Source organism: Pungitius pungitius, chromosome 13 (genome assembly GCF_949316345.1).
Source record: "Pungitius pungitius chromosome 13, fPunPun2.1, whole genome shotgun sequence".
Taxonomy (NCBI): Eukaryota; Metazoa; Chordata; class Actinopteri; order Perciformes; family Gasterosteidae; genus Pungitius; species Pungitius pungitius.
In genome coordinates this window covers 7736522-7763388 of record NC_084912.1, presented here as the reverse complement: position 1 = coordinate 7763388, position 26867 = coordinate 7736522, and the positions used below count along the sequence as shown (strand labels likewise).

Sequence of the window (26867 nt, the reverse complement as noted above, 5' to 3'; positions counted from 1 at the left end):
GATACACGCGAGGAGATTTGCAGATGGAGTCAGTACCTTGAATGTGCTCATATTTTAAGGCCACATTGAGTTGACTGTGTTTAGACCTGGGAGGGGGGGGGGGGGGGGTCTGTCCTTACTGGTGTAATACACTGCATTCTCAGAGGGGGGGCGCATTTGCACCGCTTGTAAAACCGAGAATGAAGAAGGTTCAAATCCAAAGTATCTGTGTGCATGACTGGATGTTAAATGTTCGTGCCCGAGTGCACCTTTTGTTTTTGAGAGAATGTGCCCGAACACACAATCTTTGACGCGCATGTGCACTCTGATGGTTACAACTGTGTGTATATTCTGCTTCTCTAGTGTGGCACTGCACATGACTACAAAAATGTGTCTTTTAACCAAGCTTAAGCTTCCGTGCCACGTACGCTATTGGGTAAAAAAAGCCATTATTTACATGATGTCATGGGGGGGAAAAGTCAAATGAATAAGAGGGAATAAAGCTTGACAGGCATTGTGTTTTACAGATATGCCCGAGAGAGCTGTGAGTTGAGCCAGCCTCGGGCTATGTGATTCATATATAATAAATCAGCTACCTAATGGTTTGTTGAGAATGGATTTCTTTCTTGTAGCTGAGGTACTCAGTAGTGCACCACGAAGAAAAACCGTCCTATATGTTTCCCTCCAAAGGACTATTCCGCTAATTGGTATGAAAGGAACCGGAGCAATCATGAAGCACTTCAATGGAGAATGCAGCATATTTACACTTGATTTAGCTCAGATACAACCCTCTCCTCCAGACTCCTAAACATGCTCACATTGTTAATTAATTCAGGAGGGGGTAAAGGGTCCCTAGATTGTATTTGCCATGCTGTAGCTATAGCAACAGCATGCTATTTGTGAGCAGGGTCGGAGCTGTAGTGTAATAATCATGGTTGCTTTATTTATGATTACTCATCATTGTTCATGAAAAGTGAGGTAAGAACGTAAAATCTAATAATAAAAGTAGCATTACATCTTCATGAGGAATATTCAAGCATGTTTCATCTAATTCACGTGTCATCTGAGCCATGTTTATCTGTAAATCCTTACAAGTGTTTATCTGTAAATCCCTACAGGTTTTTATCTGTAAATCCTTACAGATAAGTGCAGGACTCATTGCGTCGCCGGAGGGTGGAGCTTGTACAGCGTTCCATTTAGGTTTTAATTTATTGCTGGAGGAAGCAGAAACAGACCTCAAGGGGGGCAGAGAAACTGATGTTTGGCGTGTTATGCTAAGACACAGCTACAAATCTTGAAGGCTTTACACGCTATTTTAAAAAAAAACATCACTTTTGGGGATACTGGATTCATGGAGAATTAGTTCATTTCTGGTTGACCGTGATTTTAAAAAAACAATTAACAATGTGGTTTATGAGCTAAGGTTGAACAACAACAAAAAGCCCTTTAAGACAAATTACCTCCAAATTCTATATTTTGTTAAACTTTTCGTACAAACTATACCTGCTTTTACAAAGTATGTTGCGGTATGATTACAATCGAGACATATGTCGGAAGATTGTGGGTCAAAACTGACATACAATACAATACCTACTGGCTTGTATCCTGCAAAAAAACATCCATTGTAGCATGTTTGCATTTGACAGACTGTTATGAGAAGTACTTTTATTGTGAATACTTAATAGCGTGGTAGTATGAGTGTTACAAGGCTCAGGTAAAACCCTTATCTCCCTTTCTCTGGCCCCTCCCCTTTCTTACCTTTCTTTTGACCAACAGGCTTCCACATTGACAGTAAACCAAGCTCCCACTCAGCAGACTGTGAAGTGAAGGGGTCCAAGCTGCTGCTGACAAGGGCCATGTTGAATAAAGGCAATATCATTCTGCCATTTTGAGAGCTTCTTTGAGAGCATTTTGAAGTAAGTATTCAGAGAAGATTGGCAGGAGTGCCGTTTAATTTATATAAAAACAGGGCCTTTTCCCAGAAGCCATACAGCCATGCGAATGCAGGGTAAATAGAGGGGTAGCTACTACTATTGTTCATGGCTGTGTTCCATTTAGGTGGACCGGGCCCTTCTGTCTCTTCTCTAAATACTGACTTGACGTAAAGCACCCAAAGGAACTGGATTATTTGCAGTCTGGAGTTTGTGTTATCATGTCTTATCATTGATATTGATTGAATGTCATCACACACGGGGCTCCGTTGCTCAGAGATAGGTGCAGGAGGGAGAAAGTCGATGCACATATGATGAACCACATGACATCAAGACGGAGAAAAGGATCCTGATCAATATTTATGACTACTCTCGCCATGACATGTCCCTGAGTGGCGCTAGCTCTCATTTTAGAAGCATGTGCATTATTTAGCAATGCTGCCAATGTTTGGCTTTTTGTATTTGGTTTGGAATTAAACAAGGCTTTTGTGTGTACTGGATGTCGTTCATAGCTAGATGAGAACGTTAATACCACTATTTTTAAACTGGATACAAAGTTGGCGCTAACAGCCAGTTGGAAACAGGAGGGAAGAGCAGCTGAATCCAACTACTCCTTTTACGGTATCTATTTCTCCTTAAACACAAAGCGACAACTTCCCAATCTCTACCACTGATTTTGACTCAATGATGGGCCCGTGGGTGCCAAGCATGAGTTTATGTCTCAGCATGCAAGGCGCCAGGCAACGTCTCTTTGTCATTGTGCGTCTGATCTTCACATTTCTTGTCAACAAAATGAGATGGCTTCACAAAGCATCAGACCTGGGGCAACCGCCCTGTCGTGACTGACAGGGACGTATTCTCCCTGCCTTTTATGAAGGGATTACCTGAACCCCCCCCCCCCGATGGCTCTGTGATTCTATAGGATTACCCAGCCCCCTTTTCTCTTTACCTTGCTCCAATAAATGAGTTGCACATTGTTGGCCTGCCACGTTCTGCCCCTGTCTCTCCGGATGATTGTCACATCACATCTTGCTGTTAGTTCACGACCGGGCCTGTGCCTGACTCGCCTCAAGGTTTCCACCTAATGTGTGCCTCAAAGCATGGGCAATGTTAATCAAAAGGCCGAATTTGACTCATTGCTTTTGGTTTGATTATTGTCGCTGAAGATGAAGCGGGCTGATTGCAGCAGCTGCAGAGCGACATGTTAAAACGCATCAGTATGAATGTCGCTGTGATGTTGTTTGGTAGCAGAGAGTTCAAACTGAGGACAATCCAGTTCAAACAAGACATGCAGTATACAGATTTTTTGTTTGTACACATATATTTTGTTTTTCCCAATCTGAGTGTGTGCTGCAAATGAGCGTCACATCTACGCCTTACTCAATATATAGATTTGCCTTGTTGCTTACAGACACAGATTTGATATTGACATTGTGTTCATTTTGAAAAACTTCCCCTCTCTTTAGCTTCACCGGTGAACTTGATTGCTTTCAGCAGAGGGATTAGATGACGCCCTGTCTCCTGCCTGGCATGCTTTTATTAAGAGGGCCTCAAAGACACTCTCCAGGATGAAATAAAGATGGCATCAGTTAATCCAGCATTTCAATTACAAGCTGTGATATAGTACGGCGCTCTGGGAGCCGAGTGAGACTGTAGCAAGGAGCGATATAGCGGGCAGGGCAGATACAGTCAGATAGCGTAAGCGCGCCACTATATGGAGCTGAAAGGAGCTTCCCGGTATTGTGTATCAGAAACGATGCCATTATCTGCGGGCAATCTGCACACAGCAGAACCGAGCCCCAGAGCAGACTGATCTACTAACCCCCCTCTTTGTGTTGCCTCGGTGTCAATCCAAGTAAGAATTCTGAGGCAAAGAGGCAGCAAAGACTTCATTTTTCCAGTGTTTTGAAGTCTTGCTGTATGATTCTGGGATGCAGCGCTGTCATAGTGTCTCTTCCTGCAACAGGAGGCTGCATTGCATCTCTGAAAGATGCCGTCATTTAAAGCAGTGAAATGATTTAACTCAGTAATAAATAAATTATAGTATTGCATTTTACGTCTGATATTGACAACTTTTGAATGAAACGTCGAAGTTTCACTCAAAAGTGGAGTCTGCATATTTGGATTAACATAAATGATTCAGCTGCTATGGATGAAATCTGAACAGCAGGTCACACGACCATCAAAGTCCTTTCCAGATGAAGACTGAAAGTGGACCTTAAATTAGTAAAATATTGTGATTCAAAATAAAATGATAATCAATACAAAAAACATAATTACCATATTCTTAATGAGACTCGATTGTTTGATGTCAGAAAATTAGTGTAATCAACACAATTGGTTTATTGTTTTAATCAATCTTGAAGTGAAAATAACGGGCTTTTTTGCTCTTCTCTGAGACATATTGCTAACAGTCCCATATTGACATATTGCTAACACAATCCTGTATAAAAAAGTATGTTTATTATTTTTAAAAATTTGGTTAAAGACCAAATGATTAATCTGAGAAACAGTAAATGTCTCTTAGCTCATACGGTCCTACATTCTGTACCGAACCAACTGTCCCACCTAAGCAAACCATGCGTGGGGGGTGCAGGGCCTCACGCTTTTAAACCACCACATTAAAATGCAGATAAATCCGTGACATATTCATACAAACACGCCAAATACCGACCCCAGGACTTACCACGAATACTATCATCACCTCTCTCTCCCTCTCTCTCTCTCTCTCTCTCTCTCTCTCCCTCCCTCCCTCCCTCTCTCTCTCTCTCTCCCTCCCTCTCAGCTGCAGAAGGAGCATCCCATAGGCTAATCAGCTGGTGGCCCTCAGCATCCTCCCCCCCCCTCCCAGCAGAGGAAAGCCGACAGTCGGACCGTGCGCGAGGTGTTTCTTTTTGTCCGCTGCCATGGTGGGATTTACGGATATCGCGTGCCTTCTGGTCCCGCTGGCGGTGGTGTTCGCGGCGTCCACCTCCCAGGCCGACGTGAAGAGCGTCAAAGAGGAGGAAAAAACGGGGAACTTCATGGAAGACGAGCAATGGCTATCCACCATTTCACAGTACAGCCGCAAGATCAAGCACTGGAATCGGTTCAGAGATGTAAGTCCTGCGTGTGGAGCGTGAGGTGCGCGCTAATGCGGTAGAAGACACAGCGTTATCACTTCGTTAGCCTGTGTAATACACACACACACACACACACTTAGTTTTGTTGTTGGGACATGTCCCAAACCGTAGAAACACATGAACACTTTCCAACAAATGTTTAAAAAAGAAAGAAATGAGTTATAACCAATGAACGATCGGTATTAGGAGGATGGAAACAGCACATTGTTGTGTTTTAAGTGTTCACATCTTCCTCTCGCCTATATACACATTCCTTGATTTTAAATAATTTTTCAAAAATGTATATTTTATGTGAATCGGATACCAAAGGGAAACTGTCCCGTTTGATGATTTCACTCTTACCACTTTTAGTCAATGGGCCTTTCGTTGATATTAAGGGATTCATGTTTAAGTCCAACCTGCACAGCAGGAGCAGTAGGGACCTATTCCGTCATACTGCTCTCAATGTGGGCCACCACAGATGTGCTTCCGAACGTGTCCCAGGAGATTTCGCGAACAAGAGAAATAAGCACGTAAAGCAGAGAGGCGGGGATTGATTGATGTGCATTTCTGCTCACTGAACAGACTGAACTGGGCTGCACGGATTGATTAAAGCCTGCAGGCTGCGGACAGTGATACATTGCTGTGTCTGCGAATGTATGGACATCATTTTGCCTGCGAGCTCTGTGAAATGATAACTAATGACCCCAGCAGGATTTGGACAATAGGGCAGTTGGACTATGTTCCTTAGAACTCCTGTTAATTGGGTTTTAATGGATCCAGGGTGGTTACCATCACGTGGTGGGTGTCATTATTAGATTGAGAATGTGAGCAGCTGGCCTCGGCTGGAGCTTGAATCAGAACAATGCACGCTCACCAGAAGCCTTTACAGGTAATAAAACAATCGTATCTTTGGTGTCCTTTTCAACACGGTAGGTAGGTAAATACGCGGGGAAATTGGCAGCCGCTCCTCCTGGAATCGGATCACTCTGTTATTACTTAAGGAGAATGTCCTCACTAAAATGTATTAAGGGAAGTAATGAAATTGTGGGCATGAAAAGATTTAGTCAGAATTATTGTGGGATTATAACTCACTGGATGCTGCTCCATATTTACACAGCTTTGATCCAAAAACGTTAGAGCGGCAACTTCACCCTGAATTCAGCGCATTGTGATTGATTGTGCCCAACAAAATCCCCCCAACAGTGAATAAAAAAACAGACACACACAAGAAGCCTCCCAAGATTTAAACAGTTTGCCTGAAGGGATGCCATCTAGTATGAAGATATCACTTGCTCTGATCCCCCCCGGGGGGGGTTGCTGGGCAACACATACACTCTTTTATGTTCATTATTCCCAGAGGTTTTTTCTTAATGTGCACATCTGCGTGGGCAAGGAGGATATTCTATGTGTGAGCCATAAGCGGGATTTTGTCAGGGTGTCAGGGGCGTGATGGGAGTGGTGGCGTCTCTGGTGGTGGTGGTGATGATGACAGGAGAAACATCAGAGTAGCAAACCACTGAATCTCCCCAGGGGGGGGATCGCAGATAGAAACCCCTTTGATGTCTGCTTGCTGCCGTAGCAACAGCCGTTGAGTGTTGATATGGAGCATCCAACGCTGAGGGTTCGATGACTATCTCCCTCAACAGTCCTGCTTCTGGATGGAATCAGAGGAAACATCTTTCATTACGTTTCTTCATACCAAATCAAACTGCAAACGTCTTCAACTGAATTGAACGGAATTACATGGTTTATGTATGAAGTACTGCCAATGACATCGTTATACGTATTCAGATGACACTAATTAATGTTGATTTGCACAGTCCTCTGAGGGCTGGATGTTGAATATTAATCCAACACTGGAAAGCAATAATCCAAGCTGCACCGAATGAAAGACGACCTCTTTCATTCTCTCTTTTGCATGTACACAAACACACAAACCACCACACACATAAACACACAACGCATAGGCCACAGAACACGCAATGTAAATATGCTCTTATGAAATGTCAAAGAAAATCTGTGTAAGAGGCTCTTTCTCTTCCAATATAAATAGCTCCCACACTTCAATTCCATCTATTTCACAGGAAGACAAGGCGATTAGATTTAATAGTTACAGTCAACACTTAATAGAATGGGATACCTTCAATCCTTTAATCTGACAGGTGCACTCAACATTTCATTTCACTAATGCACCAAATCCTCAGAAAAAAAAGGAAAACAGGGGAACCGGGTACCGTGGTGACTGAGTGCAAGTCTGCAACCCAAACACTTGGTGTTATTTGCTGCATTACTAGAAGATATGAAGCACTGTTATTTGACATTTAAAAGGCACAACATGGAATACACTATAATCTCTCTATTATTCTAACCAACCAGGAAATGACTTCCAATAATGGACTAGCTCTATAACGGATGAATCGAAGATGCAGACATGCGGTTTTAGAAACAAATCGCACATATTAAATAATAAAAATAGATTGTGTTGTTCATTACGTACCCAAGCTCCGTTTTCAAGACGGTTAATAAAAAAACAGAAATTCAGAGACTCTAAATGAAATGTCAACGGGGATCATCCTAGTCGAGGACTGGTCTATTTTCAGTGTGAGATTAAATGGCTGGAGACTAATGCATTTTATGCATTGCTGATCCTATTTGGTATGTCTGCTAAAGGCAAATCAACAGTGAATTAGTTTTTTTTTTGCTCACTTCCCTTATAATTACGGTAGCATCCATGAGACTACCAAACTATGAAATTGGTCTGGGGTGTTGGATTCCTGTCGAATCAAGATAAACTCAGATATATAACTCAAATGGATAACGATTAGGACTGCAACCTCACCTGGAAGGAAGCTGTTTATCGTAAGCATCCCCCCCCCCCCATTGGCATGAAATAAAGAGCTCATTGATGTGAGTTTTGGTAAATATTTCTCTTTGTTTTCTCCTCTTCCCACCAAGTCCCCTGTCTGTGCCTGGTAAGTCCTTATCTTAAGAAACACATGCTTCTCCTCCGAGGCAGCTCTGGACCACACACTGCCAGTCCTGCCTGCACCTGTTAAACATTCACTTTTTTAAAGAACAAAAACATTCATATGCAGCACTGGTGCCCAGTAATCCATTAAAGACCAGATGAACCGTAAATGATCATCAGCACCCTTGTGCTCAGACTGGCTTTCCTAAAGCTGAGTCGCGCTCTGTGATGTTAGAGGAGAATGCCACTGATGCGACGAAGCTACGAATGACGATAAGATCTTATTGCAAACCCATTAGTCCATCTCGGCACGAGCCCGTCTCTTATCATACAGTCCAGACTCATTAATGGCGCCGGCGTCGTCCGGAGCTGCGCTGGCGTCAGCGGGTGGATCTCGATCGCGTCCAACAGTTTTGGGAGAGTCGGCCCGGTTGCCCGGGCTTTGGGGCGCACTATAGGTGGGCTGTAATTGAATAGAGGGAGAAGCTTTTTCATCCACGCCGGCACGGCCACAGCTGCTCCTCACTGCAGCACAATGGCCACAGCTGAAGGGCACAGGTGCCGCAGAGGGAGACAGGCAGCGGATTGTCCGAGTCGCGGAGAGAGGTGATAAATATCACATTTCTTAGCAGATGCAGTTTTTCATACGACTGAACGCAGCTGTTACCAATAGCTGCAGATGCTAGAAATGCCTCCATTCCAGCATCTCACACGCATGACCTCTCGGAGCGACCGGTGTGCCAAACAGAGTGTTTGATGCAGAGAACACCAGACAACAAGGAATTCGCATGTAATGAGCTCTTTGTGGAATTCTTCCAATGACCTCCTGTAGTCAGAAAACCTGCATGTGCAGGAAATTCCCCCGAAATTGTTAGGATGGTGTTGATGCTTAAATTCAGAAACACAACAGGCCAGTTTGTAACTCTACATGTAGGTTATCATTAGGATTAAGCCTCAATTGATAACGTACCCAACTTGTTACAAGACTGCGCTGTGCTTTATGAGATTATGTAACGTAATTTCTATATTCCTTTGGGCTTTGAGCTTGAGCCGGACTGAGTCACAGCGATGAGCTCAGGCGCAGGAGAATTAGGGGAAAGTCAGAGGTGGTTCAAATGATAGTAGCACAAAACTGGATCTCGCGCTTGAGAGCTATTGAGTGGGCCGGTTGAGGATGTGTGAAGTGTAATCAAACCTCACAACACAGAAAAACGCACCCACATTCAGATGAATGCACACAAACCCACAGTGTCGGGAGGGGAGAGGCTTGTTTGGAAAAGCCCTGGTTGTGTCAGAACCAACATCAAACATACTTTGAGGGCTGTCCATGTTGATCATTTTCCATCCTTTCTAAGAGCAAAAACAGAATAGAAGGGAATTAGGTGTGTTTGTCTGCTCCAACCTCAACCATGTCAGGCTAGCATGAAAAGTTTACTGGGAGTAAACCCTTCCATGTGCCTGAATGGATGGCTTGCAGGTGTTGGAAAATACTCTAACAAAGGAGGTGTTGAAGTAACTTGAAGAAGTTTGTTATTTTTAAATATATAATTGCCTTTGAAAAAACAAGATGTGTGATTGGGAGCGTTTGGATTGCCTCTCAGCAACTCTCAATGTGTTTTATAAGGGTGCTAACAGCGCCAAGAGTGAAAACTACGGCAAAACAGTGTAAACCTTTTGCGGAGCTGGAGGGTGGGTGCTAACGTTCTGCACTGATGCTGTAGCCGCCATACGAGAGCACAGGGGATAGAGCGATACATCTTCTACAAGCATGTTCAAAATAATAATAATAATATAATAACAATAATAATTGAAGAAAAAAATACAGTAATGTGAATCTATTATTAGTGAATTATATATAGTAGAAAGGTGCATCTCTGGCAACAGGAGCCGGTCGGCCTTTTTTCCACTCGATGAGCCGGGTTTCAGTCCTTTGTTCCTGCTGATCTGGTTAAGACTCTCTTATTGCACTACATTGTTTTTGACTCCCCCGTCTCCAATCATTGGCTGATTCTCATCCTCCTTGTTGCTCCTACCAAGGCAACTCCATTGATTTCCCATAGTTGCATGTGTGCTTCTCGAGTCCAGCTGAAGTCTGAAGTTTCCCCCTCCCCTGTGTGGAAGAGATTCTCCTGTGAGTTGCCGACTGTGTTTTTATTCACTGCAGGGCACTGAAATCAGAAGAGCTGATTTTATTTATAGATATCGAGTACCGGGCTAGCACAAGTGCACGGAGACTTGGTGGACGAAGTGCGCTTTTTTCAAGCTGCAGCTGTAGGTGTGTCTGTGTGTGCATGGCTTTATGCACACAACATACAAAACCTTATGGACAACACAAGAAAGTTCCAGCTTTGCATCAAACTTTCTGTCAAGTTCACTGACTTCAGCACATTCTTTTCCACATGTATTTGGGGGAAGCTAACAAGCAATTCACTGATTACGTAATTGAGTGCAATTTTCAGCCAGCTTTTGTATTTGACCTTCTACACATCCTTTGATGTCAAAGCCTTTCTGACGGGCCTCATTTTCTACTTGAGGATGAAGAGGGTACACGAAGAGCCTTTCTTCGGCGAGACAGGGGATAAGGAATAATAGAGATAATTATCTGTTCTATTTAAGTGTCACACACTTCCGTGCAGAGGTGAATGTACCCTTGGTTCAACTCCTTCAGTATGAAAGAGATTACTCATGTAAGGAACAGCGAGCACAAGTGCAGTGCAGACAACAGGCTCATAGTTATAGTGTGTTTTGTGATAGAAATGGGAAACTATCTGTAAACTGAAGCATTCAGTCACATACTGCATCTAATGTTTTCCACATGCAGTATATGACAATCCACGTATGGAAGTGGTGGGTTTAAATTTCAAATCTTTTCTCATCACACAAATCTAATTTTAATACACAAAACTGACCACAAGCTGGATTTTGGTTTGGTGGTTTAACATCATATTTGAAGACTCTGGGATTAATAGGAAATGGAAGGCTCCATAATAACGAAGTCAAGCTTGCCATCATTAAATCCTCAGTGGGAAAAAATCTTTGTGCCAAATTATGGTGGGTTTACGTGGGATTTGCATTTTATAAATATCGTGCAGTAGAAATATCGGCTTTGCCGATACAACACAAAAAACAGAGGATAACTCAATTCAGAAATAAATCAGGATATCAATGTAATGGAAAAATATTCTTCAAATTTGCTTGTATTAAACCCACCGAGTATATTTGCTCCTTATATCCATTGTTTAACAATTGGCCATCTTTGCATTCAACTATCTATGTAACATTAATATTCCACTCAACAGAAATCCGATTCATTTCAATACATTTTAGGTGAAACTATCCATACAAAAAACAGCCTTTGAAGATTAAGCACTATGTTTGAAATATCTATAAATAAAGACAATTATTTCTTATTTCATGGAAACAGATAGTAGCAATGAGTTAGTAGACAAACACACATTTTTGTAAAGTAGGCTGGCTGTTATGTGTGTGTTAAACTGGTTTAATATTATATTCAAAGGGTTTTTCTTTATTATTTAAAGGAGGCTAATTTGTGTTTGTATTTCTTCTAAACAAACAGGTTTATATAATTTGAACATTTTGAAAGAGCAGTCAGTAACCCGTTACTCCCTTTCATTCCAAACACTTCTTGGGTACAACATCATTCCTGTGTAAGGGTGGTTACATTATATAAATTGTACTTTTCCAGTCCTCCCAGCTCTCTTACATAAGGCACAAGCAAAACCATATTCTCATTGCCGGATGCTCTGCCTCTGCAATCTCTAAGCATCGGCTCAGAGTCCCGTGTGAGGGGCGAAATACGGGAATCAGCATTCTTGCTTCTGGTGCCCTGCAGCCCCGTGTGCATGCAGATAAGAGGAGAACATACAGGCTGAGAATATTGTTGTAGGGGGTTTGTTTCATCTCAGGCTTGTCTCATGTGATCTGTAAACCAGTGCTAAGTGGTTGTGTGAACAGCAGCTGATAGTGTGAATGTCGAGGTGGGAGGAAGTGACACGGTGCTGCGTGAGGCATCGCCGCTGTAGGCTAACTCTGAGCTGTTTTATTGGATTTGAAGGTTTTTATACATTTTATACTAAAACAATGTTGAAAAGAGTTTGCTTGTGTCATAACATCAGTGCGGTGTTAAGAAAAATGGATTATGTTCTCATTGAGAGGTTGTATTACTTGCTGATCCGCCGAAGGATGCCTTTCATCTCAGTGAGAAATCCTCTCAGGGCCCCTGCATTTACCTGAGGACCATCCACTGGGAGGAGGTTGGAATTCATTTGGAGATATGGTGGGCATGCAGCCTGTTCCTCAATTAAGTCTGGGGGGAGATTACACTGAGGGGGAACTTCAGTGTAGAGCGGCACTCAGTTTCATTCTGCGTAAGAAATCGCATTGTGTCAAAAAAACCGAGTGACGCAGCTCATTGAGCTCTCTGACTGGCTGTGATGAAACTTTTGGGGTTTTCATGAAGAAACAGACAACCAAAACCATATGTGTATATTTATAGACACAAACATACAGGATATACATAGCTGCAATATTGGTATGATAACCAATATTGGTATATACATATATAAGGGATTGGGCTCTATCTGGTTGGGCTCACTGGTTACCAGTGGCTGCCCGCATCCAGTTCAAAACATTGGTTCTCACGTACCATGCTGTGAATGGATCTTCCAAGACATGGTGAAACCCTACACCCCAACCCGCTCACTCCGCTCTGCATCTGCCAAGCTGCTTGTTCCTCCCTCTCTGAGAGAAAAGCACTCGGCGAGATCACAACTCTTTTTTTATTAACGTCAACCGTGTGAAAAGGTCAGGTCTGAACCTGTATCTGGCAGACACATCTCCACATGACGGCGTCATTAGCGTGTCCTTTGTCACCCACGAGGCACCGATGCACTCCGCTGTCCTTGTCAACGCCAACAAACCCCTCAGGATAACCACAGTGACCGCAGAATGCATCTGACAGTAGAAGACTTTCACCTAGAAACACCTGTCAGTCACCCACACACACTACAGTAGCAGATGGATACTCATATTCCTGTTGTGGGCACGATATCCCTCACTTTTCATACTGTTTTTGCTTCAGTAGTGACCTGTCATTATGAATGATGTCAGAGTGAACCGTCCGCCATGCGGCATGTCGAGGGGTAACTCTCCCCGGTGTTAACGGGTACATCGCTGAGCTCTGTTTTCAGCTCTCAGCTTGCGTCCTAATCACGTCCGTGTAAAGAAAAAAAAAGTCTGTTGTTTTCTACTTTGTGAGTGATATTTTCAAGTGATGTATCACGCCTGCCAAACTTGTCAGCATGCTCTGCTACTCTTACTCACTTTCCTTGTGTACTCAGGAGAATTTATTTCCCCCCGAATGCGTATTCTGCAGCCTCTCTTTTATGAAATCATTGATTTCCAGTCCTGTCAGAACAGCACGGCGCTTCCATCACCGGCCCTGGCCGACACACAGATACCGAAAGGCTTTTAAATAATGCAGGAGCCGAAGCATCAATAAAGGAGACGGCGGAGGCGTCTGACTAACAGCAAGGACGTAAACCCTGCAAGATCTTATCCCGAGAAGGCGTGAGTCCACCGGGCCCCAGCAAGGTTAAACTACACAGCCGGCGATCATTCATGAAGCTCACGTTGAGTTTGAAAATCCAGACACTGGACGGTTCACTGCAAGGGGTTATCGGCGGGATGAGAGGACGAAAAAAAGAGTTCTTTCAAGTCCCGAGGTGGTGAAAATATGTGGCCTACCTCCGCGAAGTGGAAGTGTGCGGATGGCGGAAGGAGGTCCCGGCTTTCCCGAAGGCCTTTTTTATCATGTGTCGTGTCGGGATTTATCGGCCTCCCTGCGAGCTGTTTGGCACGCGCTTCCAGCACAGTAAATGTTTACGGTGATGACTGAGTCATCTCCAAGGAAAAGGGGGGGCGGCTGATTGCAAATATCGTAAAATGACTCATGTTTATTATTTCAGGAGCAGCAATATGCTCATGAAACCTTTGCGTCATCTGTGGGATGTGCTTATGTTTCAAGTAAATACAATCATGAATGCGGATTTTAATGCTCTCTTGAATGCTTGTTTTACTTTTTATTTTCTTGCCATTGTAACGCCATGCATTTGGATGCACAAATAAGAGTTTTGTGTCCTGGTCAATTGAAACTATTAAAAGTGACCATTCACTTATTAGTGAGAATGTTTTTCAACTTTGACGCTGTTGCTTGTTTAGTTGAGCTTTAAAATGAACATACGACCTTGTCATTGTCATTGAAAGCAGGGTAATATTCTGTGTCTAAAATGACTTCTACAGTATGTTCTTCACTAATATCTGTCCTTTCTGTCCTTCTGCTGTCATTTCACCAGGAGGTAGAGGTTAGTTTTGTCCCAATTTTCTACACAGTTTCTCCAGCAGCCTTTGCAAATGTGTCTATTTCATTCATGACTCATTTCCTTGTCAGCTTCTGTGTCTTTATCTATAATCCTCAATCCAGTCCAATGTTCCAATGTCCTTTGTCATCTTAATTAGAATGACTCATGTTCTTAAGTGTTTGTGCATTTGTGGCAAGGTTGCATATGTCTATATACTATGTATATACAGTATATATAGATACATATGCATATACATTGAGTGCAGGTTTGTTGAGCTCATTTGTGTGCATCTTGTCGTAATCTGTTTCTTGTGTCACTCGTCGTATTATTGTAATGCTGCAAGACTAATGTACACATACTCAGTGCGCCGTGAAATAAATTATAATGTAAACTACATCACTTCTCCGCTCGACAGGGAGTTGATGTGCTATCAGTCACACTGCACTCAGGCTTTCATTCCGTTGTTCTGATGATAAATGATTGTTTTCCTCATGTTTTCTGCAGGATGATTATGTCCGTACCGGGGATGAAAATCAAGGATCTAATGACAGTGAGTCTCCCACCATCTCATCTCTTTCTTACTTTGTGGTTGGGGAAGTCCTTGAATTCCCTTTAATATTTTCATTTTCATGTAAATCCACAGTTGTGTAGCCTGGTGGAGAACGTTTTAAGTGCAGAAGCTTCTTCAATGACTCACTCTGTTGTCATCTGTTGTCAGACCCTCTGTTTTAAATTTGATGGGCCCCTAAAAAGTAGTGCTGCCAGCGCTCCAGCTTCCAGCTGACCCATCAGAAAATCTCTGGCAATCACTAGCTGGATGTTGATCTGCATGTTCACATAAAGCCAGCTAAATGTTCTCATGAATGAATTAGACCATAGCTGCGTTTGTTTTGAAAAGGAAGACAAGGCATCTCTTCACTTCTCTCCACATTGGTCTCGTTACTGAAAATTACGCATAAACAATGCTTTTATAATGACCAGTGTTACATTTAGACCAAGAGATAAATGAACAATTGACAAAGGGACACACGATTAAAATAGGGACATTTGTATTTTTCATTCAACCTAAGAGCTGCACACGACCCATAATGCTTCCTCTGTAGACAAAGGGATGGGCACAAACCAGTGCTCCCACTATATAAAGACAACATCTGCTGTCATTAATATATAAACGTGTATTCCTCTGCGACACAGTGGGTTTTCATGTAAAATATGTTGCGGGGATCTTAAAGTTCACACAAAGCTTATAGTACCTCCACAAGTATATCCGCATGTATCGATCCAAGATTCAAAGAAAGAACTGTACTAAATTCAATCTGGCAATTTATGTGACAAATCCATCCTTCCTCGCTGAAAATGTCTCATCTCGCTCTCGTGTTGATGCGGGGGAAAGCAAAGCCTCGTGATTAATTCAGAGGAAATGCCGTTGGCCTGCGCTGCGTTTGTGTCCCAGGGTCGGACCTCCGCTCTCCACACTCGCAGTTGTTCCTCGGTGATACGAGGTTGAAAGGGATTAGCGCTGCGTTTCATCTGCTTGAGGAGAGCTGACATACGTCCCAGAGGAGAGGCTACAAACATTGGCTCAACGACTTAATTGAGCCTCGGGCAAGATGAAGTCATGACAGAGTCGCGTCCTCGACCGCTGCCGCTTGATTTGCAGCTTAAATGAAGTCGGCTGAATCGCAGAGTCCATTAGCGCAATTTCCGAGGGCTTAATAAAGGTCTAATTATGAGTTCCAGTGAAAGGCCATAGAGGGAAGTAAAAGCACAAGAAGAGAGTGGCAGAAGTGGGGCCTAATTTGCCTTGATTCCTGCCAACTCTTAAGTCCGTGTGGGGATGACATTGTAGACTGGGGAGGTGCAGCGAGTGTAAGAGATGGAGAGACATATTCCACCATGAGGGCGCAGAGTACATAAAAGCCCTTTTTTCCCCCTTTCCGTTCTGGCATTTGGGACGAGGAGCACAAATAAGTCCCGAGAACGCAAGGAGTATTGCCCAACACGTTTGTGCACGACGTGTAGACAGACAGGCAGCTTGGCAGCAGATGGCCTTATGAATGAAGGTGTACCAATGACGGAGCACCCGTTAATCAACCTACTCGACGTTCATGCTCTTTGCTATGATAGGTGTTCAACTGTTCCGCTTTGATGACACTTTAGCGAGGCTTTATATGCTTGCCTCGGGTAGTCACATGAATGGCACTTTTCATTTCCCACCATGAAAAGCCCCTCATCTATCCTTTATTTAGTTTTGACATGAGTGTACAATCCCCCCTCCTTCCCGATTGATCTTCCTTCCTTTATGCCCCGGCCTAATGAAGCAAAAGAGCTAAAAGAGGAAACGTGTCCCCTCCGAGACATCAGCGCAGCGTCTCCGCTCCGGAGCTCGGGTGAGACTCACGTCGCAGCCAGGAAGCCCAGACTGCTGCGCTGCCGGGAAAAGAGAGACACGCGGCGCTTTTGAACTGTCAACACTCCGAGCAGACAGTCAGCCGACAGCGGACTGAGGTGGACATTTGCATGCAGGCACCGTCGTGGCGGACTCCACTTCAGCCGGCGGGGTGCAGAGTGAGAGAGACGTCAGGGTTACTTCAACCCAGCAACTGATTAAATTGATTAAAGCCTCCCTGTTAATGCCAAATAAACACTAAAGGAGAACGATTGTATTTTGGGGATTTTCTGAATGACTTAAGTGTAGAGTACACAGAAGAACATTTTATTTATATATATATATTACAGCCAGCTAATGTCAGCCAGAGAGGCCAGTTGAAAGGTGTAGACACTTTCTTCTATGGATTCAGATCAATAGCAGACACAAAGGAAAAATACTTGCTGAGTCGACACTCACAAGGTCTACGGTTTAATTCCTATTGAGGTTATTGATAGATACCGTTGCTTGGACCTCTCTCACACACACACACACACACACAGACTTACAAATAAGTAGCCACCACAATCCTCCGGGGTCTACGGTTGCCTTTCTCACCTTCACACGCCACACATTTGCCGAGTGTCACCCCTTCCCGCCCGGGGCTGCTACCATCAAATCCAAAACCCTGCATACAATGATCTAGAGAGGGGTCTATGGCCCCCAGATGTTTATACAGAGTAACTAGGTAAAATGAACACATAAATGCATAAAAGTATGATAATACTATAGTATATATTATTATCCAATAAAAGTTATTATTCTATCAAAACAAGGTTTTCTTGTAGTATTCAGACAATCCACAGGGCTTTGTTTTGGTGTTGCATGATAATTTATTTTGATTTTACATAGCATCACCTTTTTCCTTAATCACAGTGAGAGTGGATAGGTTCACTTTTCGATTTATCTGTTACATGCTATCTTATTACCTGATTAGATTCAGCTCAAATAGAACTATCCTTTGCCAGAATGTGTGAGCATGGAGCTGGATGCGGGACTCTTAATAGACACACAAACCTATTTTGCTAAATTATTATTTTCTAGGGCTTTAAATCAGTACGGATTTTCAATTATATCCTTAATAATGATACCGGTATGCCTGAAGCTGGCGATAAATCAGTGTTGAAAGTGTCTTAAAGAGTCTAATGAACACTTGACGAGGTGAATTTCTCTAGCATCCACATTGACATTTTTCAGGTGGGTGGAACTGATTTTAAAAATGAATTCACAATTGCACTTGGATGCATTATGTAGACAGAAACATGCCAAACATAAAATGCACATTTGTCTATGTCTGCTACAAGTAAGCCCCTTTTTCAGCTTGTTGATCTGCCCAAAAAATCTATTAATGCCTGTTTATGTTTTGAACTTTTTTCCCCTGCTGATCATCTTTAGTTTCTGTGGGAATTCAAGCCTATTTTTGCATTAACAGTCCATGCCTGGCTTCACTGCTACTTACAAAACAGCACTAATGATGTTAACGACTGAGTGTTTAAATAGTAGATAAGAGGGTTGATGAAGAGGATGTGGCCTGAGCTCGGCTTCTGTTATCCTCAATCTGCAGGGATAAACTTCAGGCAAATCTGGATTGTATTAGACTGAAGCAGGGGAGCCTAATTAGGAGAGCTTTACTGCTGCAGGCATTAGTTTAATGCCAAAGGAGAGACTTTCAAAAAGTAAAAATGGTAGGTGCTGGAGTTAAATAGACACACATGGATGTGATGAGGAAAATAATCATACTCAAGCGGGTAGAACGTGAGGGTGCCGTCTCATTTGAAGAGACAAAGGAATGAAAAAGGTGGACCGAGAGACACGATCGCACAACAGGGATTTCAGGAACGGAGAGGGAGCGAGTTCTCAGAAAAAAAACAGATTGAGCTGCAAATCACAGTCAACCCAGAAATGATTCCCGGACCGCGGAGAGCCTGTTGCTATGGAAACGTCATCATTGCAGGCACTGCTTTAATCCGCGGAAGCCTGTTAAGTTAACATGAGGCTCAGGCAGCCACCTTATGCTTCTGTACTCACAACACAATGGCGTGCCAGCATTGTAGCCGCTCACCACCAACAAGATTTAATTACAAATGTTTACTATTAGAAGGCAGGATGATCTGCTCGGCCTGCTCTGCATCCCGCCTCCACCATCCTTGAGTTTACTGTTTTACATCTTTATTGGATGGATTGCAAAAGACATCGTTTTGTGTACATCACCGCCCTACTCAATGAGCTTTTTCCCCATTAGTGCCTAAATCTCCTCGTCCTCTTTTGTGTCAGGATGTGTCATGAGGGTTTAATTTGCTGCTGCACTGATTCTGCTGATGCACTGGTGTGCATTAGAGTGTGTATGTGTGAGCGTGTGCGTGTGTGTGTGTGTGGCTACATCGTTGACAGTCTAAATGGATGAGGACTGCATCTGGGCATTAATTCCTCCGAGCCTCACTGTTTTTCAGTTAGACCAGTCAGTCGGTTACACAACAAGCTCAGCCATCACAGCGGCGTGAATTGTTTTGGATTTACTTCTCGAATCAGATATCTTGTCGGTTTGCTTCAATAATCCCGTGATGTTGGCAGCATTAATCTATTCAGCCATCGGAGGGGACAGGCGAGGTGATCCAAAGCCTGTCTGCAAAATTCTGATGTTGGCGTAAAACAGCATGCAGTAAGAGCAGGCGGTGAATTCCAACGCTGGCGTCGTGCAGACGGAACCTGCAGTAGCTGTCCTCGAGCCCCGGGGCACTGTGCTGACGGATGGCGTAGGTGAATAAAGGCCCGGGGGGGATTTGAAGAGAATAGAGGGTGACATCTAGGTCGGGCACAGGGGGGGCATGCTAGGAACAGACATCTGTGACATATAAGGGTGAGTTGGGTGCTGACACTCAGTGTGACGGATGGATGGATAAGGCGGAGTGAGCGAGCCGTGCAGGCTTTAACCGACATTGCAAAAATTATTGGTCTCAGCATGCCATCTATTAAAAGTAATAAAAACGTCATATTGAAACGAGAAAATGAGAAGAAGAAATCTTCCACTGGGGTGTGGAAATTGCACTCTACTCCAGCACACACATACTTATATTGAAAAGTACTCAAAGTACATATTTGTCACAGTGCAAGCCCAACAGTTGATTCTAATACATTAGAAGGACTCGAGTTGTGCGGTGAAAATCGAGGCGAAGAGGTTTGATATTCAAAACTGGGAGTGGAGAGATAATGAGCAGAGAATGTAGAATAGAATCAAAATATAGAGAATAGAGAGCGAAGCAGTGATTATACTTCATTGTACATTTTGTTTTCTATTGTGTCTCCAGACGTAGACACCACCAAGGACCCCTGTCAAAAGGTTAAGTGCAGCCGACACAAGGTGTGCATCGCCCAGGGAGACCAGAGAGCCGTGTGCGTCAACCGCAAGAAACTCGAGCATAGGTGAGTGTGCAGCCCCTGGGCGACAACTCCCAAATAACACTAAAAAAATGAAAGTCAACACCAGCGAGTTCACGATCAGCTCGTGCCGATTTTTGGGATGCGATGATCGAAAATAAAGCTCGTTTGTGCACCAGTGAGGCGCGACCGCCCGCTGTTAACTGACACGTTAATACATTCAGACGACACCGAGGGAGCACGCTGTGTCTGTCGGGTGAATTAACACAGCGGTCGGCGCCTCGGCGTGACTTGTTGTTTGCGTGTCCTCTGTCCTGCAGACTGAAGCAGCCGGCTCTCAGGTCTCCTGATGGAAACTGTCAGCCGTGTCCCATCTCCTCCGCCGGGCCTGTGTGCGGATCAGACGGTCGCAGCTACGCCTCCAAGGTACACGCAAACACACGCACACACTGGTGGATAGCTCAGTATGATGTGTCCTATGTATCTTTTTACAAAGATTTGCGGTCCAATTGATTGATTTCAAGTAAATTGCGATTTGAAAAAGTGATTATATCACTTTGCAAATAGAAATTCAGGTGCTAGGTGCTCTAGAAAGATGAAAGATGGACAGGGTTATGGCTAGTTTAGAATTACTAAATGTCAGACTAACTGAATTAGTTTTTGTTTCGTTTTTTATCCATTTTTGTTGAATACTGCTATACAGGTGACTTAGAATATCGTGCAAAAGCTCATTACTTTCAGTAATTCACCTTAAAAGGTGAAACTAATATATTGTATAGACTCATTACATCATACTCATACAAGTGAGATATTTCATGCCTTTATTTGATATCATTTTGATGATTATGGCTATATAATATATATATATATATATATATATATATATATATATATATATATATATATATATATTAGTAAACACTCAGTTGTCAATTTAACAGGGAACATCACCACAGTCTAATACACTAGCTCTGCTATGAAATCTACCAAATGTCATATTTATGTTTAAACTGCTTTAGGGGGGTATTTATTCAACTGTATGGTCCTTTATGGAAGCTGTTATTTGTGGAGTTTTAGAATCCATGCCGAGCGCTAACCAGACAGACCGAGTTAGCAACTAGCTGGGAAACATAAAGAAGCATTTAGCGGCTAAAGAGACAGATATTTGCCTCAGGAGCTGTCGGACCGTAACGCAAATTAAGAAGGAGCGTAAATGTTAGACCTCCTTTCGCCAGCTGGCCAGAAGTACAACTCTGAAAGAATGTCTTCATTGTTTTCTGGATTTACAACTGTTTGCTAAAACACTCGCTATAAAACTTCACGAGTTATTAAAATGTCAATTCTGTTTTTACGGCTTGTTCCTCTTGTAAAACAAGCGCTGCAGCCTTGTATGTCTTAACATACAGAAAAAGAAAAATAATGATCTGGAAAAAAAGGGAACTAACCCTTGTGTGGAGGTGGAGGGTGCATTGGCAGTGGAGTCTTACAGCATCTGCCTCGATAAAGAAGTGAACATATCGTACCCGTGGCTCCAGCATCACACGTGCTCTGAGTGCTTCATGATAAAATATGTTGTGATATAGAATTTCTAAAACAGTCTTGACACCCATAAAACAGCAATTAAACCAAAAGAAACAGACATTCATAAATTGGTCGAGTGTCGGTACATTGCTTCACAGCTTCAGCTTTTTGCTTTTTACACGTGCTAAAATAAATTGTGACATCCAACTCGCACATTCACAGCAGAGGAGAGCGGGGAGACTCTCGTGGGAGAAGCTGAGACAAAGAGCGGAGATACAAAGCCTCAGAGCGACCGATTGCTGGCTGGCTTGTGGTGGCAGTAACCCGTGTGTTTTGTGATTTATGCGTTGTCTTTTGGGTAATTATTCCTGACCTTCTGTGCAGGCAGAGGTCGTAAAGCACATTCAGGAGCAAGTCTCACATTTGAATTAAGGCGTACAATCCGTCCCCTCATAAATATTTGATCTATCTCGCGGCAATAACTCATTTCACTTCACCTTTGTGTCCCCTTTCTCCCGTGGCGCCTGTGTGTGCGTGTTGTGCGCGCGTGTATTTGTGTGTGTTTGTGTTGTAGTGCAAGCTGGAGCAGCAGGCATGTCTTATAGGGAAGGATCTTACCCTGAAGTGTTCGGGTCTCTGTCCTTGTGCAACTGCTGCCCCTACATCCATGGAGAGTGCACACGGTGAGATTAAATACATACAAAACAATCAATCTACGTGTCTTTTATTCTGTTTGTCTTTCTCTCTCTTTTACACACACACACACACACACCAATTATGAATCCATGAGCGGGTGCAACATTTATCATACTAAATACCCCTCTCTGACCTCCACAGAGGGCTGTACTGGACAGGATCTGGCGGATCTCGGAGAGCGTCTGAGGGACTGGTTCCAGCTCCTGCAGATCAATGCCAAGCAGAACAACAATAGCAAGACCGGGGCCAGAAACCCCGCCGCCAGCTCTACGTCAGGTGAGACCTAATAAATACATCCAGACTTCGTGTAGAGGGAGATACTACATTTACAGGCGGAATTCTCAACAAAAGTCAAAGTCAATAAACAAGTCTTGTTTGTTAAGGACATGGAGAGAAAACTCTTCATACTGTAGGGTTGAAAGATCAAGATAACATGTCATAACATGTTGTGCCTCCAAGCAAAAGCCTCAGGACCAAAACACACCAAGTCATCACCGGAATGTTGATGCCGCTTGTTCCCAATTGAAACTTTTTCTTTTGTTCAAACTAGGAACATAATTAAGAAACTGATTTGCATTTGGAAGAGGAGATAATTCTCAGCACACTGGCTTGGTTTCACTTTCCATCTGTTCAGCTGTCTCCAAATGTTTGTTTGTGTGTGTTTGCAGTGCTGGACAGGAGCCTGGTGGCCAGCTGTAAGGACTCCATAGGCTGGATGTTTTCCAAGTTGGACACAAACGGCGACCTGTACCTGGACCAGGCTGAGCTGGCCGCCATCAACCTGGACAAGTACGAGGTGTGCATCCGGCCCTTCTTCAACTCCTGTGACTCCTACAGGGACGGCAAGGTCTCCACTGCCGAGTGGTGCCTCTGCTTCTGGAGAGAGAGTGAGTATACTGGGGAGGAGGGGAGGTTTAAAGAGCGTTTGTGTGTCTGTGTGGGTGTGTGTGTGTTTGTGTGCGTGTCAGGCGCCTGTGTGCCGACACATTCCCCTTGCATTCAAACTTCAAGGTGCTGAACTGCCCCCCCCCCCCCCCCCCCACAGGTGCAGCTATTCCTCGTTTTCTGTCCATCACTGTTTGTCCTCTCGTCCCCCCTGAGGGGTGAAACGGTCACCACGAGCAGCTTTAAAACCTTTCTGCTGCTTGTTGGCAGCCTGGTTCGCCCCCTGGTTCTTACAGTTCCTGGTTTGATTTTAAAATTGCACGAGGTGATTCGGAAATCTTGATTAGACTCTTGATTAGAAGATTCTACTTCAATTGTGTGTTTTTGTTCTCTTGTCCTTCTTTAGAGCCACCTTGCCTGGCTGTACTCGAGAGGATCCAAGTATTAGACGGCGGCAAGAGGAAGTTTGGTATGTATCTGACTTCTCATTAAAACATTTCATCACCATTGGATCTGTCTTCCTGGGTCGAGGGATTTCACCCAGCAGATGACGAGCAGGAGGCGGGGATTAGTCCTTGATCAGTCTCGTGGATTAGAACTTGATACTGACAGACGGCAAAGGAAAGCAGCCATCAGCGTGTCTTACATGCATGTGTGAGCGGGTGAATATGTGAACGTGTGTGTGTGTGTGTGTGTGTGTGTGCGCACTGCAGATTTGGGCTGGGCTCTGAGTCAGGACTCTCCAAGGACACGGAGCAGGCTGCCAGCCCGATGCTCACATGTTCCTTCGAAAGATGGGACGGTTCTGTTTTCTGCATTTTCTATCCTTAATATTATTACATTATTCTCTGAAATGTTTGACGTCATCCCCTCTGACGAGTACGACGGTTTGTCTCTTCTTTAGAACAACAGCCTACGGGATGGTGAAACATTCACCTCCAGTATGTTGTGCTTGGCTTTCTCTGCACTGTGTGGACGCAGGCGGCAGTTCAGAAATTGAAAACTTTCCAATCTTGTTCCCTCTCACACCCACTCACACACACACACACACACACACACTCACACACCCCCCGATATCCCAACTTCATACTCCCCCCGTCTTGCTCCGTGAGCATATTTGTATTCATGGAATATTGAATTGCCGGCCACATATGCTGCATGCATTACATTCTCACCTTGCCCCGTGTCTGATGAGGCGTCGCGCACAATGTGTTCATCTGCGTGTTTCGTTGCCATACCGACTCCTTCGTGTGAACGCCAGGTCGATTCATCCCAAGCTGTGACGAGGACGGCTACTACAGGAAGCAGCAGTGTGACAGGGGAGAGTGCTGGTGTGTTGACCAAAACGGAGGAAAAGTGTCTGGATCTACGATGCGTGGCAAGCCAGACTGCGGTAAGTTCCCTACACGTTGTCTATATATATATACAGTATATATATATGTATATATATATATATAAATATAAGAATATCATTCGAAACTGAAAGCTTGAATGTGGCAGGAAAAAAGGCTGTAAATGTCCGCTATGGGTTGGCCCACTTCTCTACCGCGCCCCCACACTCCTTCTGCACAAGGCTTTCTTTATGTTAAAGGGCTGAGGCCCAACGCGTCATGGCTCACTACAGGGACCAGTGCCACATTCATGTGTCTGCAGTCATTTGCATTCTAAAGCGCCGCTTTGTCGCTGTGAGAAAAGTCTTTCAAGACAAATCAGGGCCGGCTGGACTAAAACTTGCTCATGATAAGAATGGCTCCTCTGGCAACACATGCCCCCCCTTTTACAAATGTACTCAATGTATTAGAATTGATGTCGGCTTTTCTCATGAATTGAAAGAATTGTATCAATGTGGAGAGGAAGACATGCCCGACACAATTTATTGCAATGAACACGACCGCCACAGTGGATAATTAAATCTCCCCGCACCCCCCCCCCCCCCCCCGTATGTTTTCTGCCCGTCTCTACAGATGATGAAATGGCATATTCAGGTGATGTTGGCAGTGGGGTTGGATGGGAAGATGAAGAGGAGAAAGAGGCTGAGGAGACTGCAGAGGAGGCTGAAGAGGAAGAGGGAGAGGTGGGGGAGGTGGATGATGGGGGCTACATCTGGTAAACGTGTAGTCCAAGACCCCCCCCCCCCCCACACACACACACACACACACAAAGATCCTGCAAGGAGATGGACGCGTTGAAGCTCTCACACTCAACACTTAGTTTTGAAAAAGCGAAAGGGAGAGGGTTACACGGGTTGGAAGAGGGAATCTGTTATGGGCGTATTTAGTGTTACAGGATGTACTTTAAACAGGCAGGGGAAGGGGACGAATCACCATTAATTCTAGGTTTAGAGACTTTTGTCCCCCATACTTGTGAATGTTTGTTCTTCTCTGTTGTAAGTCCTTTGAACTATCTTTGAGCAGTTTTTAGCTGATGCATAATGGAGACTTTAAGCAGTTGCAGGTGCTTGTCATGTGCTTGCATTGAAAAATGTGGAAAGACTGGGTGCATTTCAATATTCCAAATTGGCCTCTTTCATCTTTTATTTCTGCGGATTAACACCAGTTAGATAACCAGTTTTGATTTCAGGCAGGAAACAGCCGATAAAGAGAGGAAGCCACATTAGCATGTTGAAAAGCACCCTTTCACTGTACTGTTTTTCGTGTCATTTGCTCCGACTCATACGTGACAGTAGTCATTTGTGACTTGATGAAAGAAAAAAAAAAAAGTTAATCACGCATCACTCTTTTGCTTGTATATAATGTGTGCATTTGAAGACAGATTGTCACCTATTTGTCCTGTTATCAATGCCTTGAAAGACTAGCAGAATATACTGCTTAGCTGACAAGTATACGTCGTATCATAATGTGGATCAATTATTGTGTTTAATAAGAAAAACATGAAATAAAATAAACTTGTTTATGTGGCCCAGCAGGCCACCGTACATCTAAGACTCTGCATTTGTTCTCCTTCAATTCCTTGTGTGAAATCGTGAGCAATGGTGTTGTGTAGCATGTTTACCCTTCTCCAGATGGTGACTAAAAATATGAACAAGTGAGTGTATGTTTGTGTGTGTGTGTGTGTGTGTGTGTGTGTGTGTTTATGTGTGTAAACATTTTCATTTAAGTCAAACTACACTTGAAAGTTGAATATTAATAACAAACATCATAACAGATAGTCACAGCGCATCTTAACAACTGCTATTTGAAAGATACCAATCTCTCTATGTGATTTATCCTCTGAGGAGCACGTCTTATCGTCACCTCCCTCTGCAGTGAAGTGTAGCTTTTAGCTGTGGGAAAGGAAGAAATTAAATAGTCTGTATATCAGCACTTATATAGCACTGTAGAGAACGCTCCCCATTCCTCTTGGGACATTGCTCAAGCATCTCAACTGCAAACTGATTCTGGGAACCAGGGAAATAGAAACCGTACCGTCTTTTTCACTAAATGAATATTCTTGGGATCTCCGGCCCAGAGAGCTGTTCTTCACATTGTAAAAACTGACCGTAAACAATCCTCTGAAATGTCATTTCTCAGTGGCACATTTTGGTGATAATGGATATCGGTACCAGTAACGTCTGAGTGGGTGAAACCGTAAACGTGTTAG

The 26867-nt window shown here is 43.7% G+C and overlaps 1 protein-coding gene across 1 annotated transcript; it reads left to right on the top strand.

The window, feature by feature from the left end:
* The first annotated feature begins 4753 nt into the window (after positions 1–4753).
* Positions 4754–26216, top strand: spock2 (SPARC (osteonectin), cwcv and kazal like domains proteoglycan 2). Its single transcript, XM_037465347.2, has 10 exons — positions 4754–5008; positions 14867–14912; positions 20096–20210; positions 20486–20591; positions 22261–22369; positions 22524–22658; positions 23051–23269; positions 23674–23736; positions 24529–24660; positions 25232–26216. Exons 1-10 carry the CDS (start codon positions 4817–4819, stop codon positions 25375–25377), a joined length of 1263 nt encoding a protein of 420 aa, XP_037321244.2. The 5' UTR covers positions 4754–4816; the 3' UTR covers positions 25378–26216.
* The last annotated feature ends 651 nt before the right edge of the window (positions 26217–26867 follow it).

Coding starts and splice junctions, on each gene's coding strand:
- spock2 (XM_037465347.2), top strand. CDS start 4,817: ATGGTGGGATTTACGGATATCGCGTGCCTTCTGGTCCCGCTGGCGGTG. Junction 22,659..23,050: donor CGCCGCCAGCTCTACGTCAG/GTGAGACCTAAT, acceptor GTGTGTTTGCAG/TGCTGGACAGGAGCCTGGTG. Junction 24,661..25,231: donor GCGTGGCAAGCCAGACTGCG/GTAAGTTCCCTA, acceptor CCGTCTCTACAG/ATGATGAAATGGCATATTCA.